Consider the following 18,865-nt stretch of genomic DNA (forward strand, 5'->3'; position numbering starts at 1 on the left):
CTTTCATTGAAAACCGGAAATTTCGAACTTGATTTTAAACATTTTTGATATACCCCCTACAGAAATGACTTGAAATTGTGGAAAATTTTCTAAGTCAGGATGGCACATTTTGGTATTATTTTGGTATTGAAAGGTTTCATCAATTTTCTCTGAAACTATGGGATTTTTTTTACCAATTTGGACAAGATAATAAATTTTGCGCTAAAATGACTTGAAAAAAAAAAACCAAATACTTTAAAAAACGAGTCAATCGAAAGCAGTGTTGGAATTCGAGCGAGAAGAAGGAGAGCATTTCTCGTTCGCGAGCGAGGGAGAGAACTTGTAGTACTTTTCTCTTCTCGATCGCGCTCGCATTTTCGTTCGCGTTTTCGCTCTCGCCGCGAGCGCTCGCGAGTGTCTCGTGCTATCCGTTCGTCCTAAGCTAGCAATTTGTTTATCAGGGGTATGAATGCGAACCATGCAATGGTATAGAGGTGTAACTTCAATCGCTGTGTTGGTTTTTGTTCGTTTCTAACACGTTCAACTTCTCGCGAACGGGCAATTCTGGCTTGCGAGAAAGTCCGTTCGCGAGCGGAGGAGAGCACGGGCAATCGTTGAGTTTCTCTCGGCAGCTCGAGACTCGCGGCGAGAACTCGAGAGAGAGGAATTTTTCTCGCGAGAGCGCGAGAATACCAACACTGATCGAAAGATTATTGAATTTTGTTGAATTTCAATCCAGTTTTATTTTAATAACACTTATTTTTCAATCTTGTTATTTTTCAGAATCTTCAAGAACTTCATGCACAGGCCGTTCATCAATGATAAATGCATTCGGTGTGGTGAAGAATATCACTAAGAACAACATGGAATCATCAGGTGAGTAGATTTGGCTGTTGCATATGGATCATTTCCGTTTTTTCACTAACTGCAACTGCTGCACTAAAAATGGTATGAAAATACAAAATTTTGGTATTACTTGTGCAAATATCAGCGACCAAAATGTGCTCTTGGTTGCCCAGTAATAGATGGTAAAATACCATCAAATCATACCAAAATCATGTATGTGGAAGACCACAGGAATACCAAAATATGATTTTCCAAGGGCGCGGGAATACCTAAAATTAAAACCATGGCAATACCAAGTTTTGGTATTCAAGCAATGTTCAAAAATCCAGAAGACCTCAACTTGGTATTGAAATGGTTCTATTTTGAGGTATTATTTTACCCTTGGAATAACATGGTTTGGTATTGTTGTGCCCTTCCACATGCAAGACTTTGGTATGATTTCATGGTATTTTACCATCTATTACTGGGCAACCAAGGGCACATTTTGGTCGCTGTTATTTGCTCAAGTAATAGTAAGCAGTAAGCTCAAGCCTAGTAAGCGGTAGATCGGGGTTCAAATCCCGGCTCGGTCCAACACAACTGGTGATCGTTTCTCTTCTGGATTCGATTGCTTAGTAAAGGGAAGGTAGTGTATCGTCACAAACTGGACCTTATCACGACACCTTAGGAAGGCGACCTATGGAATGTTAACATTAACCTTAACATGTTAACATTAAGTTGAGTATGAAACTGCCACTGAATCCGCTTTGTAAATGCCGGCCCCGATACTCTTCAAGGGTGTTCCCCTCAGGAACAGGGAAAGATTTACTTTTTTTACTTATTTTTCAAGCTCTTCCCAGCAGCTATTATTTGCCGCGCGGGGTCTTGTAAAGACAACTCCAGAGTTTTTTTTGAAAAGGACCAATAAACTATTGTCTTTCATATGTTTATAGGACCTAATCAAAAAAAACTCTAGAATTGTCTTTTTTGCAGCGCTACTTTTGCGGTGTTCCCTTTGCTCTGATCTGGACAATGCGACTGGACTGCAGTGCAATACCGATCGGCTGGGCATTATTGTCCGTTTCTTTCAAACGTACACGCCGCAGTAATCACGCAAGTGAATGCTCAAGACTTTTTGGCAGCACTGCCATACATTTTGTTTTGAATATTACTTTCGGCAAAACTGCCAACACTGCTGCACAAAACGTCATCAAATCAAAACATTTCAAAACGAAAACTTTGCCAGTTTCATTTTTTCTGAAGCAGTTTGGTTTGGTTTTTCTAAATTTAAAGAAACAGCGATTTTACGGTACGGTAATTTTAAACAGTTATAATTTAGATTTGATTTTGATTGTGATTTTAACAGCTTTCAGCAAAATGGAAACCTACGAAGACTACACGGACGAGGAACGTCTGGAATGTTTCGACGACGACGAGACCGATGCCCAGGTCAACGACCAGACCGCGATTGATTATGATCTTGATCTAGGAGATACACAAATGGAGGAGGACCCGATCGCAACCGGAAGTGATGGTGACGTTGCCTCTGCTGGTGAAGAGGAAGTGAATGCCACCTTAGAAGAAGGGACGCACAAATTTAGATTTCTGGCCAATTTCTTCGTGAAAAACTATACACGTCAGAAGAATGGGATTTGCATTAATGCAAAAAAAAAACATTCCAGAGATCGTTGCTGGAAACTCGGTTCCTGAGGTGGTGCAATGTATATGGGATGTTGTGAAACCATATTTGCGTCGTGAGGTTGACGTGGCTGAGGCCAACGGAATCGAAGTGAGCTGGTCCGCCAAGTTGGAACCAGACCTACGTGACATAGAAAAGTTTGTGTGGCTCAAGGACGTCAAGCGAAAGAGCGTGATTAGGATCGATGCATTGGGGGAGGGACGCATGCTGCTAAATTGGCGCGACAAAACGATGCTCGTTTTTGCTTTCGCGTACTCTACGTCGATCAGTTCGCTGGCAATTTGGGAAAGAATGAATAAGCATCTCCTCCAGCCATCGGACTGCGATCGGTCTGGCGCTCCGTCAAACGTTGAGCTCAACGAACTTGTGCAGGAACTGATGGAAAAAAATCAACACCTTGAAGCACATCACTCAGCCTGGATCCAGTGGGCTACATCAATCCAGAGTTCGCCAGCAGATGAGCAACATGAACTCAAGGAACGGCTGCCGCCAGCCTCGATGCGGGGAATGTTCTTCTCACTGCCAACCTCCGAAGGCAGTCGCCTTGAAAGTACGCGTCAGGGATTGATCGTGGCCGAGAACATTCTTGACAACCTGGAGCCAACTGTCAAGATCCTCGAAGATCACGGCAACCATCTGATGAGTGTGGCGTTCGAGATAAAGAACTCAGCACATGCTCTGGCTGAAAAGTTCAGTTTGTGTCGTGCTATGCTGCAGGGTATGAAAATGACCACGGCCCCGGAGGAGACGGCACTGAGCCAGTCTCACCGTGATGCAGTTGGAGATATGCTGGATTTCGAGCACGGTCGAAAGAAGTAACTCAACTGGCTCAACTCGGAATCTTGCTATTTTTTCGTTTTTCTCATTTTTATTATCCATTGTTATTCGATAGTACTGAATAAATAACTACACAAAAGTGCTTTAATCTGTTTATTGATGATATCAAATCCAACATTGCTTATCAGAAAATAATCTTAATCTTATTTGTCAATAGTATCAAATCCATATTCACTCAATGGCTGTTTCAATGCGACAGTCGAGTCAAATGTTCCTCCATACAAATAACCGCATTTTTTGAACAAATTAGTGCAATCAAAGCGAGCAAATCTGGTCAAGCTTTCGGTGACGGTAATAGATAGTGGTTTTTTTGAGTTCTTGATGTAGTGCCTTTGAAGGTCTCGTTTTGCCAGGCCGAAAACCACTTCTATCGGATTAAACATGGGACAATAAGCGGGAAGAAAAACTGGTAAAATTCCCAACGACCTCAAATACATGATAATATGTTTGTCACAATGAATCCTGGCGCCATCCATTATCCAAATGGAATGGCGGCCAGGATATTGCGAAACTTTACCACTGTGCGCAAACTTTTGAATACAATCGAAAAATGTTTGACGTGTGAATGTTCCCTCTGTTCGATACGACTCCAGCATTCCGGTTTGCCCAAGAAAACATAAGTAGGATTCTCTTGGACGTCTCTTAAATTCTCCTTTAACAATAACCTAGAAAGAAACATTTTTTTAAATAAATATAAAAATAGATAGATAAAAGTTGATAAGTCGTACCTTTTTCCCTTTAACACCATAACCCTTATTGCGCAGCATGTCTCGAGAATCGTAGGACACCTCATCGAGGAAAATGAGCTGATGGAAGTGCCATTGGAAAGAGTCCATCTCGTCCGCATACTTTTGTATGTTAGATTTTCGAATTTGTATTGCTCTGCGTTCGATTGTTTTCCAGGTCAATCCAGATGCGTGTAAAATTTTAACTACCGACGCCCGGCTAATTGAATAATTGAAGTGTCTCTGGAATCGACGGCAAGCCTCGTCTAAGTACAAAACCGGTTCCTTGTAGTACAAATCCAGCAACCACTGCCGCTGGCGTGCACCAAACCGTCGATAAACCTGCTTCCTCTGCTTCCTCGTGAAGGTTCCCTCACTGTTATACTTCCGGATCCATTTGCATACAACCGATTTGGACTTTCCAAAAATCTTGGCCAGAGTGGAACGATCAAATCCAAGAAAAAAAAAAAGGCGTACAGGCAGTGAAAGATTGTATTTACACTGGCTTGCTGGTGCCGCACATCATTAACACTTCAGAGTGGTCCATTTTCAACAATTAATCTTATTTATTCAACAAAAATTGTAAATTTTGATCGAGAAAACAAACCGCGGAAAAAATACCTCTACTACTTTGCTCTGCGCGACATTTAATTTGACAGATCGTAGAAAACTAGAACTGTCAAACGTAGCCACGCATTTGGTCAAAGTGCGGCGCGTCGTTTCGAGGCTGGTATGCCGCGTGTCTTTTTCGGGAATACGGGCAATATTTACATGCGAAGGCACGAGGAATGTATTTTGGGAAAGAGGCGCAAAGGAATATCCCAAGATCGATCACATGCTTGAAGAGCACGTGAAGCAACCGTTTTATACTCATGCGGTTGCTGCTACCTCTGAACTTAAACCTAAGGCTGCCACCCTGAGAAGAACTCATGACTTTCCGCTTATGAGGCGAAACCCGTAACCATTCGGCCACAGGAGGTTGGCAAGCAGGGTTTTAGTTGAGACAAAATTTGTAAAATGCAATCGCATTTAACATGGCCATTCGAAGTTATAGTAAAACAATTAAAAATGGATTCAATATCTAATATTTAACCTGTCTCATACATTACAACCCCCCATCCATTAAGGATAATCTCCAAATATCTGACCCATAATTACCCTCCAACATAACAAGCACTGTTCTCTGTAGCGCACAATTACCAACTTTCCATTATGCCAGCACAGCACGGTGCACGATGGGGAAAGCCATTTTCCCTAGAGGTTTTCCATTAACCTTTAACCACATCCTGCATTAATTTGTATCCATCCTCGGTGGGGTGCTTCTCCTGGCTCTCTCCAAACCAGCTCCACTCTATCCTTATTGAATTGAAAGCAAATTTAATTTTTGCGGTTAAGCACGATGTCAACGCTGGCGATGATGATGGTGACGATGATGATGACGGTCGGGTCCCGATGCTGGTGAAGGGAGGAGTGGAGTCGTTGGGATACAGTCATCCCACATATTCGGAACACCCACAAATTCGGAACACTTTTGTGATAATTTGTCAATAGCATGAAAAATACAGCTTTTCTGTCGACCCTACTATTTTTAGGACCTTTATTTGGACATTTTCTGGCTATTTCACTAGTAAAAGTAATAATTTTAAAACAAAAAACTGCATCTCAAGACTATTTCATTCAGAGCAGCAAAACACTGCCTCCAAATTGCCTGTTCCATGATTGTGGGATGTTATTGTGCCTCCCACAATTGTGGAACACCTGAATTTAACTGATATTTTCACAATAAAAGTTATCAGACCATGGATAAAACATCACTAAGCTTGAGTGAAACTGGTTGCAGTGTGTGAAGTCATTATTTTGTTACAAATATGTACTCCTGGAGAGATCCAAAGTTTGTTTACATCCGTAAGAAAAAAGTGTTCCGAATTTGTGGATTTCGAGGGTCAAAGTTTTACTTCAAAAACTTGATATAAAAGTTGAAATTTGCAGTTGTTCGATATAGCATTCGAAAGATCGCAAGAAAAGCTTCCAAATGAAGGTCAAAGCGAATCATTAAGTTCAATTATTGATTTGCTATGATTTTTTGAACATTGGCCGATCTGTAAACTGTTCCGAATATGAGGGATGGCTGTACACGGATTAACCCACTTTTGCGTACTCCACTGTGGAATTTCTGCTAGACAGACCGACGATGTCAACGAACATATGAATGTTCCTCTTGTATAGCGCACTTGACACGTGAGCAATCGCACAGCTAATTATGGGGTAATGGGCTGAAATATTGGCAATTGCACAATTGGGTGGACTACGGGGGGATTTAAAAGGACTCACAAGCGTTAAATTATTTAATCATACTCGAATTAGATTCCTGGAATGTTATGAGAAGTAATAATAATCGATATCGATAGTCTGTGTTTGGATTCCTAATACTTATCTGTGAATACTTCGATGCCAACATTTCAAAAAGCATCATGTACACACCATCCTTTTTGAGAAAAACGCATTTGAATGTTGAGTATCCATTTTCAATTCCTATTTTAATATAAAAGCAAAATAAGATGTTCTAATGATAACAAACGATGAAAAACGTTGCTTTTATTGATACTTGATCATCCAAATTCAATAAAACATTATTTCCGTAATTTTATTTGAGAAAAACAAACATAACTTCGTTTGAAATCACCAACGTCGATATCACCCTGCTGTCATTGAAGGGGGCGCTTTGTTATGATTCGTTTTTCTTTGCCGAATGTACATGGCGCTTTTTTCATGATGCTTTTTTTTTCGTCACGAGGTTCATGTAGTCTTTTATTTGACTGGTTGACAGGGCTATATAAACAGGGACTGCTGATGGCAGAGATTTTGTTTATGTTACTTTATTTAAAATCATGATTAAACAGACTTTACTGAAGTAACTTTTGCTCATTTTTGGTGGAGAGGTAGCTTATTAGGAGTACTTTCAGAATATGCAACAACCCAGAAAGTGTCAAAATGTACATGATGCCTATTGAAATGTTACCGTCGACCTATCCCCAATGCCATCACATGTATCTACTTGACCTTCTTCTTAGTAACACAAAATGACAAAACCAGAAATGATGGTGGTTTGGAAAAGACTATCGTTGAACTGTTTTATTAACACTTTAAACAAAAAATAAACGCATGTTGATCAGTCAAATTAAGGTGATTTTTTTAAACTGTGTAACGTAAGTTCACCTTGGGGGGTTGCGTTTTTTTTGTAGGCTGGGTCTGTCGGTTTTGAGCACCACAACGATAATGAGGTAGACAGAAAAGTGTAGCTGTCCGCAAAAGTAAAGGGAAAGGGAAAAAGGAATTTAACCACCCCATTTGCATTGCGTTGGGTAACGAGTTTGTGTGTGTGTGTGTGTGTGTGTGTGTGTGTGTGTGTGTGTGTGTGTGTGTGTGTGAGGTTGGTATGTTGTGGTAGGGATGAAACCAAAGTGTGGTTGGACGAAAATAATTTGTTTTAACGGCAGGATTCAGAAAATTTCGTGATTATCCTCATCAATGCTTGTGATCGAAATTGGTTTGGAAAGTTTGCTACATGTTTTTTACAGTGTAAAAATATTTTTTTGCGATTCCGTCGTGAAACTACTTCCTTTTCCTGTCATTCTTGAAAGACGAAACAGCCTTCTTTTCTGTGGGACCATTTAAAACCACGTGGTCACTGTAGGGGAGGGGGGGGGGGGGGGGGAAGGGGTTTGGATAAATGTGCGACTCATGTTGAAAAAATCTTGTTTTTGCACCTTGTTGCATAAACTACTATTTTGTCAATACTCCATAAAAACTTACATCCATGCTGTAAACCGCAGCAAAACAAAAGACCTGGTCCGTGTCTGTTCACAGTCTGTTCAGACATTCATCAGCACAACACTCGTATGGCTTCAGAAATAAGAGCAGCATCGTTTCTTTTAACAAGCACACACAATTCATTATTTTATAAAGGTATAAAACTATACAATACATTGCCTAGAGACTTTAAAAATGAAAAGAACTTTGCGGTGTTCAAAAGGCAGACATTAGGTTTTGTAAAAGAAAATGTTGGTATATGATTTGAGTGCTAGTTAAGTGAAGATTAAGTGACTTTTTTTTAGTGTAAAAATTGTGTGAATATAAAATGATGATGATAGAATTAGCAAAAAAAAAATTTTCAGGTTGATGGACGCGCATTGGCTTAAAGAATAAATAATAATAGCAACATAACAATGAAAATAATATGTGAATTAACTAAACAAAATATCTAACCAGATAAATCAGACACTCTACTATTCCCATGGGCGGGGTAAGTGGAGGGCCATCATCATCAATTTGAAAAAAACCCCTTAAAAATCTTAAAATTACTAGCTTTTTCATAAAACTTCATGAAATCTAATTCTCGTTTCATTTGAATGATTTTTTGAAACACTTAAAAATGTGCTATACAAATTCGGAACAGGATTGATTTTTCTTATAGCTCCCCCCCTTTCCCCCCCGTGGACAGTTTCCATACAAAACAAATCTTTTTTGTATGAAGCGTGGACAATCGCTGTACCCCCCCCCCCCTCCCCCCCACAATAATGTTTTACAACAGCCTCCAACATCCTTTCTCCCGTAGGTCAATAGTCAGTCAAATGTTTTGCCCTGTAGGCCTATAAGACGGCACTTGTTTGTCTGGAGTTGTACAGTTGATTGGGTTCCAAACACGATTCCCACACAAGATGTATGCATATGAGTTATATCACCGAACCAGTCTCAATCTATCCGACATGAGGTCCATAAGTCTAATTGGTTTGTCAAAAGTCACACCCTGGCTGTTATGCATTGGTTAAATTATGATAACAATCAAATCTACACAAAGTTCTTTCAAAGTTTCATACAATTAATTATTCCATCATTATAAACAACTGACTGTTGTGCATATCGTGTTTACGAAAACAAACAAAAACGTATCGCAATAACAACTCTCTCTCTACCCTTTCGTTTCAGGTTGCAATTCTTGCTGCAGTACTCGGCGTTCCGTCCGTCGGTCGTGTGTTGCATCGTCGTAACGTTCTGCCTGATGTGACCATCGCCAGGGGCTTCCGTAGTCACTGTGCCTCGTCGGTCAGCAGCAAGAAGAATAGCAAACCCCGTGTCGTGTCCACCTAGTTTGTCTTCTTTGTTGTTGTTGGGGGTGGGTGGTGGACGGGGTGAGTGACGCCATTTTTCGACACTGTGCGCCGGGCGTGCTCCCCACGATTTTAATTAAAACTGTTTAACGGAACGGCAAGAGGAGCGTCCAAAAGCAGCAGCAGAAAAGTCAATTTAGCCAAAGTGGACGTTGAGCGTCGTCACCTTCGTGGACAGTTATGAACCAAGTGGCCACCCGCGAGCTGCGTGTGAAATGATTATTACCATTTATATTGCGAGCTTTTTTTTGTGACGACGTGGACGCTAGGGTGACCAAACTAAGTAGAAGATTTAGCTTAAAATGAGGTTGGCAAAAAAGTACCTCAAAACTAACCTCAAATTAGCTTAAATTTTACCTCAAGAAAGCTCTAACCCGATCTGCCAATTTTGAAACAAATGTTCATAAAATCGACAAAAAAAATTCAACACTTAAAAAATTAGAAACATTTTCATAACATAAAAAATCTTATAATCTTGTCACCCTAGCAGCCACCGCAAGGGAATCCGGGAAAGAAGGTAATATCCTGTGAAAGCCACCCACTTTTTTCATACAAACTCGGGAGGTCGGGAAACTAGTCAAGCTTAAAAGAGAAGTGAATGTTGTATACGTGAACCGTCAACACAGAAACGATGATTAGCGGAACGAAGCGGAAGTGCGCTGGACCTAACTCGCGATGAACTGACCGACCCTCTGGCTGGGCAGCTGGTACTGACAGGGTCCTGCAGTCCTAATGATGATCACACACCCGGGTCGGGAAGTTATGACGATGCCCGGTGGTGACCAGTCGAGACATGAGCTGGAGTTGCTGGTGGCCGCCCGCCTGTTTACAGTGTCAACAACAGTGAAAATTATTACAGCCCATTGGACGGAAGCTGATAACGGACTCGCCGCCGAGGTGGTGGTGGTCGCTGTGTGTGTGTTTTGGTGGGGGTTTGGAGGGGGGTTTGGAGGGGGGTTCTGTATTGGTTAGGTCGTAAAATTTCATTTCAGCACTTGATGTGTGAAGAGTTTCTCACGGGTTTCTCATAACGCCGTGTCATGTGGGCGTGGAATGTGCCACCAAATGTTTGAACTTACGGGGCAGTGTTGCTGGTTTAATTATGTTTCAGAGCAAAAGCAATACCATGTAACTTTCTTGTTTATTTTTGCAGCGACAGGAAAAACTCATTGCACGTAATGTATAGAAACTTGTTCCATTGTTTATTCGAAAAGTTTATCCTAAGTAGCAAAAATTCAACAATTTTACAAGAACTCTTCAGTTCGGACCTGATCAGAGAGTTTAGAAGATCAATAAGAGAGATTTTAACAAAAGTCCGAAAGATTGTAAAAAGGGTGGTTTTTGTAAGAAACCCCTTCATGTTATACACTTTTAGAAAGGTATTCAGACCTTTTTTTATCAAAAGTTATGCGCACTTAAGTGTTATTTATGCACTTTTTAGAGGCCAGATCTCAGATAATTTGATGAAAACGTTGCCCGGACCTGTTGGATAGGTCATTAAAAGACCTTTTCAACGAGTTCAAAAGATTGAAGATCTGACAACCCTGAGCAATTCTCTACGAAATCGGTCTTTTTTCTTCAATTTTAATTTTTGTATTTTTTAATCCGACTGAAACTTTTTTGGTGCCTTCGGTATGCCCAAAGAAGCCATTTTGCATCATTAGTTTGTCCATATAATTTTCCATACAATTTTGGCAGCTGTCCATACAAAAATGATGTATGAAAATTCAAAAATCTGTATCTTTTGAAGGAATTTTTTGATCGATTTGGTGTCTTCGGCAAAGTTGTAGGTATGGATATGGACTACACTGGAAAAAAATAATACACGGTAAAAAAAATTTGGTGATTTTTTTATTTAACTTTTTATCACTAAAACTTGATTTACAAAAAAACACTATTTTTATTTTTTTTTATTTTTTTATATGTTTTAGAGGACATAAAATGCCAACTTTTCAGAAATTTCCAAGTTGTGCAAAAAATCATTGACCGAGTTATTAATTTTTTAATCAATACTGATTTTTTCAAAAAATCGAAATTCTAGTCCAAAAAAATGTTCAACTTCATTTTTTGATGTAAAATCAAATTTGCAATCAAAAAGTACTTCAGTGAAATTTTGATAAAGTGCACCGTTTTCAAGTTATAGCCATATTTAAGTGACTTTTTTGAAAATAGTCGCAGTTTTCATTTTTTTAAATTAGTGCACATGTTTGCCCAGTTTTGAAAAAAATATTTTTGAAAAGCTGAGAAAATTCTCTATATTTTGCTTCTTCGGACTTTGTTGATACGACCTTTAGTTGCTGAGATATTGCAATGCAAAGGTTTAAAAACAGGAAAATTGATGTTTTCTAAGTCTCACCCAAACAACCCACCATTTACTATCGTCAATATCTCAGCAACTAATGGTCCGGTTTTCAATGTTAATATATGAAACATTTGTGAAATTTTCCGATCTTTTCGAAAAAAATATTTTCAAAATTTTCAAATCAAGACTAACATATCAAAAGGGCGTAATATTGAATGTTTGGTCTTTTTGAAATGTTAGTCTTGATAAGAAACTTTTGAAAATATTTTTTTCGAAAAGATCGGAAAATTTCACAAATGTTTCATATATTAACATTGAAAATCGGACCATTAGTTGCTGAGATATTGACGATAGAAAATGGTGGGTTGTTTGGGTGAGACTTAGAAAACATCAATTTTCCTGTTTTTAAACCTTTGCATTGCAATATCTCAGCAACTAAAGGTCGTATCAACAAAGTCCGAAGAAGCAAAATATAGAGATTTTTCTCAGCTTTTCAAAAAAAAAATTTCAAAAGTGGGCAAACATGTGCACTAATTTTTAAAAATTAAAAACTGCGACTATTTTGAAAAAAGTTACATAAAAATGGCTATAACTTGAAAACGGTGCACTTTATCAAAATTTCACTGAAGTACTTTTTGATTGCAAATTCAATTTTACATCGAAAAATGAAGTTAAAAAATTTTTGCGACCAAAATTTCGATTTTTTGAAAAAATCAGTATTGATTAAAAAATTTATAACTCGGTCAATGATTTTTTGCACAACCTGGGAATTTCTGAAAAGTTGGCATTTTATGTCCTCTAAAACATATCAAAAAATTAAAAAAATTAAAAATAGTGTTTTTTTGTAAATCAAGTTTTAGTGATAAAAAGTTAAATAAAAAAATCACCAAATTTTTTTTACCGTGTATTTTTTTTTTCCAGTGTAGTCCATATCCATACCTACAACTTTGCGCAAGACACCAAATCGATCAAAAAATTCCTTCAAAAGATACAGATTTTTTAATTTTCATACATCATTTTTGTATGGACAGCTGCCAAAATTGTATGGAAAATTATATGGACAAACTAATGATGCAAAATGGCTTCTTTGGGCATACCGAAGGCACCAAAAAAGTTTCAGTCGGATTAAAAAATACAAAAAAATTCGAATGACCGAAATCCTAGAGAACTGCTCCCCTATCAAAAGTTATAAGCACATAAGTACCCTGAATTATGAAGATCTGACTACCCAATCTGATGGTATGAATAATCAATCAAGTTGATAGAACACTGAAAGGTCCATCCTTTTGTATCTATTTTGGATAGCATTACTCTCTAAATGTGAGGAAGGCATCAACCACCTAAGGGTGGATTAAGTAACGTTTTTTTTTATATTGGAATGGTTCACAAATTTGTAGAGCAAAGAAAAGCACATGTATGCAATTTGTGATTTGCTTTCATTTTGACAAGATATCATAACTAAAAGATATTATTTTAAAGCGTCCAATTTCTCGGGAAACGGGAAATTTGAAATAAATCGAACATTGTTCTATACATCTTCTACAAAATACGAAGTAGTTTTTTAATGATTTGTTTTTATAATTCAACTTAAAGGCTATAAGGATTTTCAAAGCAGTAAAAGTAGTTTAGATGTTTTTTTTTCATACAGTATATAAAAAAAGTATTTACACCCCTTGGGAACTATGCACATTTTGTGATGAAACATGTAAACAATATAAAGTTTGACACCCAAGTAACATTTTTTCCAGGAGTTCTACAAGAGCTCTTCAAGATAGCTACAGCATAGCACTTTGGACCGCGGTAGGATAAAACTCTTTTCAAGTACTCTTCCAAACTCCTGAAGAAGTTTTGAAGAGAATTTTATCCTACTGCGGTCCAAACTGCTATGCTGTAGCTATTTTGTAGAGCTCTTGTAGAACTCCTGGAAAAAATGTTACTTGGGCAGAAACCTAGTACAACGTTTTGTTCAGAAACTCATGCCGAAAATGTTGCTACAAATAGCTCATGAAAAGATTATTTCTATAAAAAGTTATAGGTATAACAAATACTATTACAAAAATTAAAAAAAGGTTCAAAAAAAGTTTGTACATCTTCGAAAAATTAACACAAATAAAGTTATTTGTTGGCAAATCACCATATATCCAGTCTTCCAACTCCAAATAGGCATCGTTGACTGATTAAAATATAATTAGGATTGAATATAAAGTTTACTAACTACTTAGCATAAAAGTTTATATAACTCTGGAAATTATAAATAAAACTTATCTAATCTTAATTTGGCAAACTTTTAATTCAACTAAATGTCAATATATTACCAAAGAATTGCTAAATAAACATTTTGGAGTGGGTTTTACACCGTTTTGGGGGTCTTTGTATCGATAGAATAGATTTTTCTTTAGAATTTCGTACCAACCCGGATTTAGGTCGTCGGAAAATCCGCCGGCATCCGAGCCGGTCCACGATTCATAAGTCAACCTATGTGGCATCGGAAAGGGCATAAAATTTTCGATCTTTTGATACCCAAACATCGAAGTGTTCTATAAACCCACGTTTTTAAATACCTAGGTAAAAACGTTGTTATGGTTTCGTTTGAGCAACATGCCAAAAATGTATGGAATTTCGTAGTTTTTGTTCTCGTGGATCAAACTTACTTTTTGCCCAGGTATTCAAAATCGTGAGTTTTATAAAAAACCTAAATGTTTGGATATCAAAAGATCGAAAATTTTTTGCCCTTTCCGACGCCACATAGGTTGACTAGTGAATCGTGGACCGGTTCGAATGCCAGCGGATTTTCCGACGACGTAATTCCGGGTTGGCACGAAATTCCAACGCAAAATCTATTCTATCGATACAAATACCCCCAAAATGGAGTTATACCCACTCCAAAATGTTTATTTAGCAATTATATGGTAATATATTGACATTTGGATGAATTAAAAGTTTGCAAAATTAAGTTTAGATAAGTTTTATTTATAATTTCCAGAGTTATATAAACTTTTATACTAAGTAGTTAGTAAACTTTATATTCAATCCAAATTATTTTTTTAATCATTCAACGATGCCTATTTGGAGTAGGAAGACTGGATTAATGGTGATTTGTCAACAAATAACTTTATTCATGTTAGTTTTTCGAAAGTTATACAAACTTTTTTTGCACTTTTTTTTTATTTTTGTAATAGTATTTGTTATATAACTTTTTATAGAATTCATCCTTTCGTGAGCTTTTTGTAGCAAAATGTTTGGCATGAGTTTCTGAACAAAACGTAGTATTAGGTTTCTGTCAACATTAAATTGTTTAGATGTTTCATCACAATATGTTCATAGTGCCCAAGGGGTGTAAATACTTTTTTTACATACTGTATTTAAACTTTTTACGGCCTTGGTAGCTCTAGTGCTCTTTAAATTTTCAACTTTAAACTATTCCTCGAAAACTGTTAAACAATTAACCTATATTCTCTTGCACAGCAAGTCATTTAATGATACCAATTGTCCATCCAATTTGGTCATGGTAAACAAAAACTTAAAAAAAGCTTAATGTTGATTTAGGCGGAAATTTGTACCTTATATTTAAATGATAAAACAACAATTTTTGTCTAAAAAACTTACCAGAATTATAGTAGTTTATTTTGATTCCATAATATCGTAGTTTTCGTTGCCCAACACAGCCCAAAGATCTATTCCCAGTTCAGAATGCTTCAGAAATTAATATAACCTGAATAAAACCTTGTCATGAAATTTTCAGACGAACTGATAAGTTCAAAGTTGAACCGAATAAAACAAAAAAAAAGTTCATCTTTTCCCGCGACGGGAAATTGGACGATCTATATTAATTGTAAGATTGGCAATCTTAGAATTTTATTGCAGCCCCGCGTCTAGATAGGCTTCGATCTGAAAAAATACCAAAAAATCCACGTGTTTACAAACTTTGTATTTTCAAAAAGCTTGAACTCATACATTTTAAGAAAATATTGATGATGATTATTTAACCTTCATCATGTGACTTTGGCAATGTTCTGTTTTTTTTATGGAGTCATCCGTGGCCGTGTTTTACATTACATTATATATAATGTATAGAGTTATGTTTGTTATGTCCCAGCATACGTTTTGACATTCTTAGTTGTCTCATCCAAAGCTAATGGTTCAAGTATACATCATAAATGTGAAACAAATTAAAAAGTTACTGGAAATTCCTGAAAAATTTAATTAAGGAACAAACATTTCATAAAATAATATGAAGGTCACCTACTGAAAAAAATCTCCTTCAAAAATCTATCAAAAAGATTTTTGAAACTATTTTTAAAACTTTGAATTGTTAGACCACAGTTCGGAGACTTAGGGAAACGAATATATTTTCATAAATTGATTGAATTTCGCATATTTGTGACAGAGGCTTTTGCTGATTTTCCATCAAATACAGGTGTTTCATAATTCTTGGAGTCGTAAGAACAACCCACAATTATGGAACAGGATGTTTGCAAGTAGTGTATTGCAGCACTTTATCTTATATTCTTTATATGTAGTATTTTGATGAAAAATACAACTTTTACTTATGAAATAGGTAGCAAAAAAAATACTAAAACAAGTCTCTAAAATGGTTAGGTCAAAAGAGAAGTGTCCTTGTTATTTATTTGTTTGTGTTCCAAATTAGTGGAATGACCATATAAATAACAAATTTTGAAAACAAAATTATTTTAACTGATATTCTTTTGAGAGTTTACTTACCCGTTTCGTTTTGAGTAAGATATTCTATTTGATAAAATGTTGTCTCAGCAGAGCAGAGATATGTTTTGGACCTCGCTTTGTTTATATTTATTTGAAAACCCTTACATACGAAGTATGTTGAGACATTAGGGTGGAATTATTTTTTTCAGTAAACATTAGTTTGAATTAAATTATCCTGGGATATGATAATGTTCTTTGCTTTGCGAATTGGACAATATTTTAAATCTGTTTGTATTAAGTGTATGATTAATGGTTTAATTTAGTTTCTATTCAAAATTTCTCTGTAACTTTTCCCGTAAAACAACGACTGACAATACTTTTTTGTTACACTGGCATCTAACAAAATTACCAGCAACACTGCCAGACTCGGCAATATTATAACCATCAAACCCAATGAATTACTCCTTTCAGCGAAAGTGTTGTGGGTGCACATTCTTAACCGAAGATCAGTGTAATTCCGTGGGAACCTCGCTGGAGAGTGGAAAAGCTAAGGAAAAAAAGAAATAATAATTTAATTACCCGTGTAATTAGAGCTAAGTGCATCGTAAAAAGGGGAAATAGATTTTCTCACAGTGAAACAGGGTGAGGAAAAAAAAAAGAAAGTCAAAAGTCACATTAAGCGAAGAAGGTGGCTCCCATATGTGTGTTGGTGTGTCTGTCCGTGTAAGTGTGTTTGTGTAAATATATCGTCGTAGATCCAGAATTTAAGCGATTCGATGCCAATGGCCACCGTGGTCGCCGTCAGCTGGCATTGATGGCCCTCAGAGCGATGCTTGCCGGAGTGGAGCAGGTTCCGGGACCGGTGACGATGGTGGCGACGCTGGACTCGCCCGTGGTCACCAATTTGTCGTCCGCCACCATGGGAAATCCAAACGGAACGTCGTCGCTGGCCAGCACGGTCATCACTGATCTGGCCACCATCGGACCGACGGAGCTCACCTCCAGCAAACGGGCCATCGAAGTGAGCGTCCTGTGCATGAAAAGCTTAATCTTCGGATCCATCATCATCGGGGCTGTGCTAGGAAATGCACTCGTTATCATTTCGGTGCACAGAAATAGGAAGCTAAGGTAGGTGCTATATATACCAACGAGTTTTACCGTAGACACTTCGTGCCTATTTTTATCCCAAGGTTACGAATGCAGAGCGAGTGAATGGCAATTTTTTTGTGGCGTGGTTTGCCACTGTCATGGTCAATGGACTAAACCAAAAGCGTTCGGTCCGCTGTTTAGGTTTCAATCTCGTGATGCAAGATGCAATCGTAATTGCAGCTCTGATAGATTAACTTGGCAGGCGGGTGGTTTGGGTCAATACCGTTGTTGGTAGAAAACCATGCGTCTCCATTGAACATTTTTGAGTGGTGAATTATGAAGGAGACGCTGGGTTGTTGAAGTTAGCTAATTTTATTTACGAATATGAAAAAAATAGGTATACTCAAGCAGTTTAAGGCAACGACAGATGTTTTAGCTTATATTTAGTAAAGCTACTCTCTTTACCGGTTAATATATAGTAACATTGTACGATGTCTGAATTCTCCTGAATTTTTATCGGTTGAACGAACAATTTGAACAATTCTTTTGAAATGTATTTGATTTATTTTTAAGATGTGGACGTTTTCCTCAAAAGAACTTTTAACAAAGATAACTGTCTATGTACCACAATATTTCATCTGGGACATCTGGGACTACCATCTAAGACTTATAACAATTTGGGTAAGGCAGTTTAAATTATAAAATAGAGGCTTTTTCTTTTAGTGTTTTTTTTTTGTTGTAAGTTTTTGCTCGGGGGACCAATTAGATACCATTTTCTGGTGATAATTTTATCATATTCGTATTCCTGAGCCAATTTCACAATTGAAACATGCATAAAACTGTTTATTTTCATCCATTTAAACCCTTTAAAAATTAAAGTTTAAAAAAATCTTCGAATCACATTTATTGAAAATCAAGTTCTTTTCCAAGGATACTAGATGTCACCAGAAAAAAGGAGCTTCTCGAGTGATTATGTTGGTTTTTCTACTAAATTAAATTAAATCATGGTGCAAATAATTCGAAAGTCGAAATGAACAATGCACAAATATAATACAAGCAAAGTATTGTTGTTTTATGGTTCAGCAATGTCATCGGTTCATTCGTGCTGTTATTCATACATTTTCAGATCACGATTTCCATTAAAATAGCAAATAAATTTTCAATTTAGCATATGGCTTTCAGCAAATAAAATCAATTCAACGGCCTGTTTGCACACAATAACGGACAACAATCGAGCCTTTCGTCGCCGTTGTTTTCAGCTCGACATTGATTGCAATGATTGAATCCAGCCGATAGCATGTGGAAACAAATGGCTTTTGCACCGCACAATGACCACCATTTCAATGCAAGATTGATTCCATCGATGACGGCATAACTTTTGCTAAATGGAATCGCAGAACGGTTCATCGAAAAAAGTTTGCTGATTTATTCAATTGTTTAACTATATTGATTTTACACAAAGGTAACGGATAACCGCTTTCAAACCTCATCAAAATCACATCACAACTCAACACATTTGGATCACCCTAAACCTCAAAGTGTGGCGGTGGCTGCAAATTCTGCGTTTAAACAATCACAC

The 18,865-nt window shown here is 37.3% G+C and overlaps 1 protein-coding gene and 1 pseudogene across 5 annotated transcripts in view; one reads left to right on the top strand and one right to left on the bottom strand.

Moving 5' to 3' along the window:
* Positions 1-18,865, top strand: part of LOC120421100 (uncharacterized) — a 239,509-nt gene that overhangs the window by 93,734 nt on the left and 126,910 nt on the right. For all 5 annotated transcript variants that reach the window (XM_052706688.1, XM_052706687.1, XM_052706685.1 and 2 more), the window contains exon 2: positions 16,669-17,325. In XM_052706688.1, coding sequence (XP_052562648.1) covers positions 17,012-17,325 — 314 coding nt within the window. In that variant the 5' untranslated portion in view covers positions 16,669-17,011. The remainder of the gene's footprint in view (positions 1-16,668; positions 17,326-18,865) is intronic.
* On the bottom strand, positions 3,484-5,276 carry LOC120430762 (uncharacterized; annotated as a pseudogene).

Source organism: Culex pipiens, chromosome 1 (assembly GCF_016801865.2).
Source record: "Culex pipiens pallens isolate TS chromosome 1, TS_CPP_V2, whole genome shotgun sequence".
Taxonomy (NCBI): domain Eukaryota; kingdom Metazoa; phylum Arthropoda; class Insecta; order Diptera; family Culicidae; genus Culex; species Culex pipiens.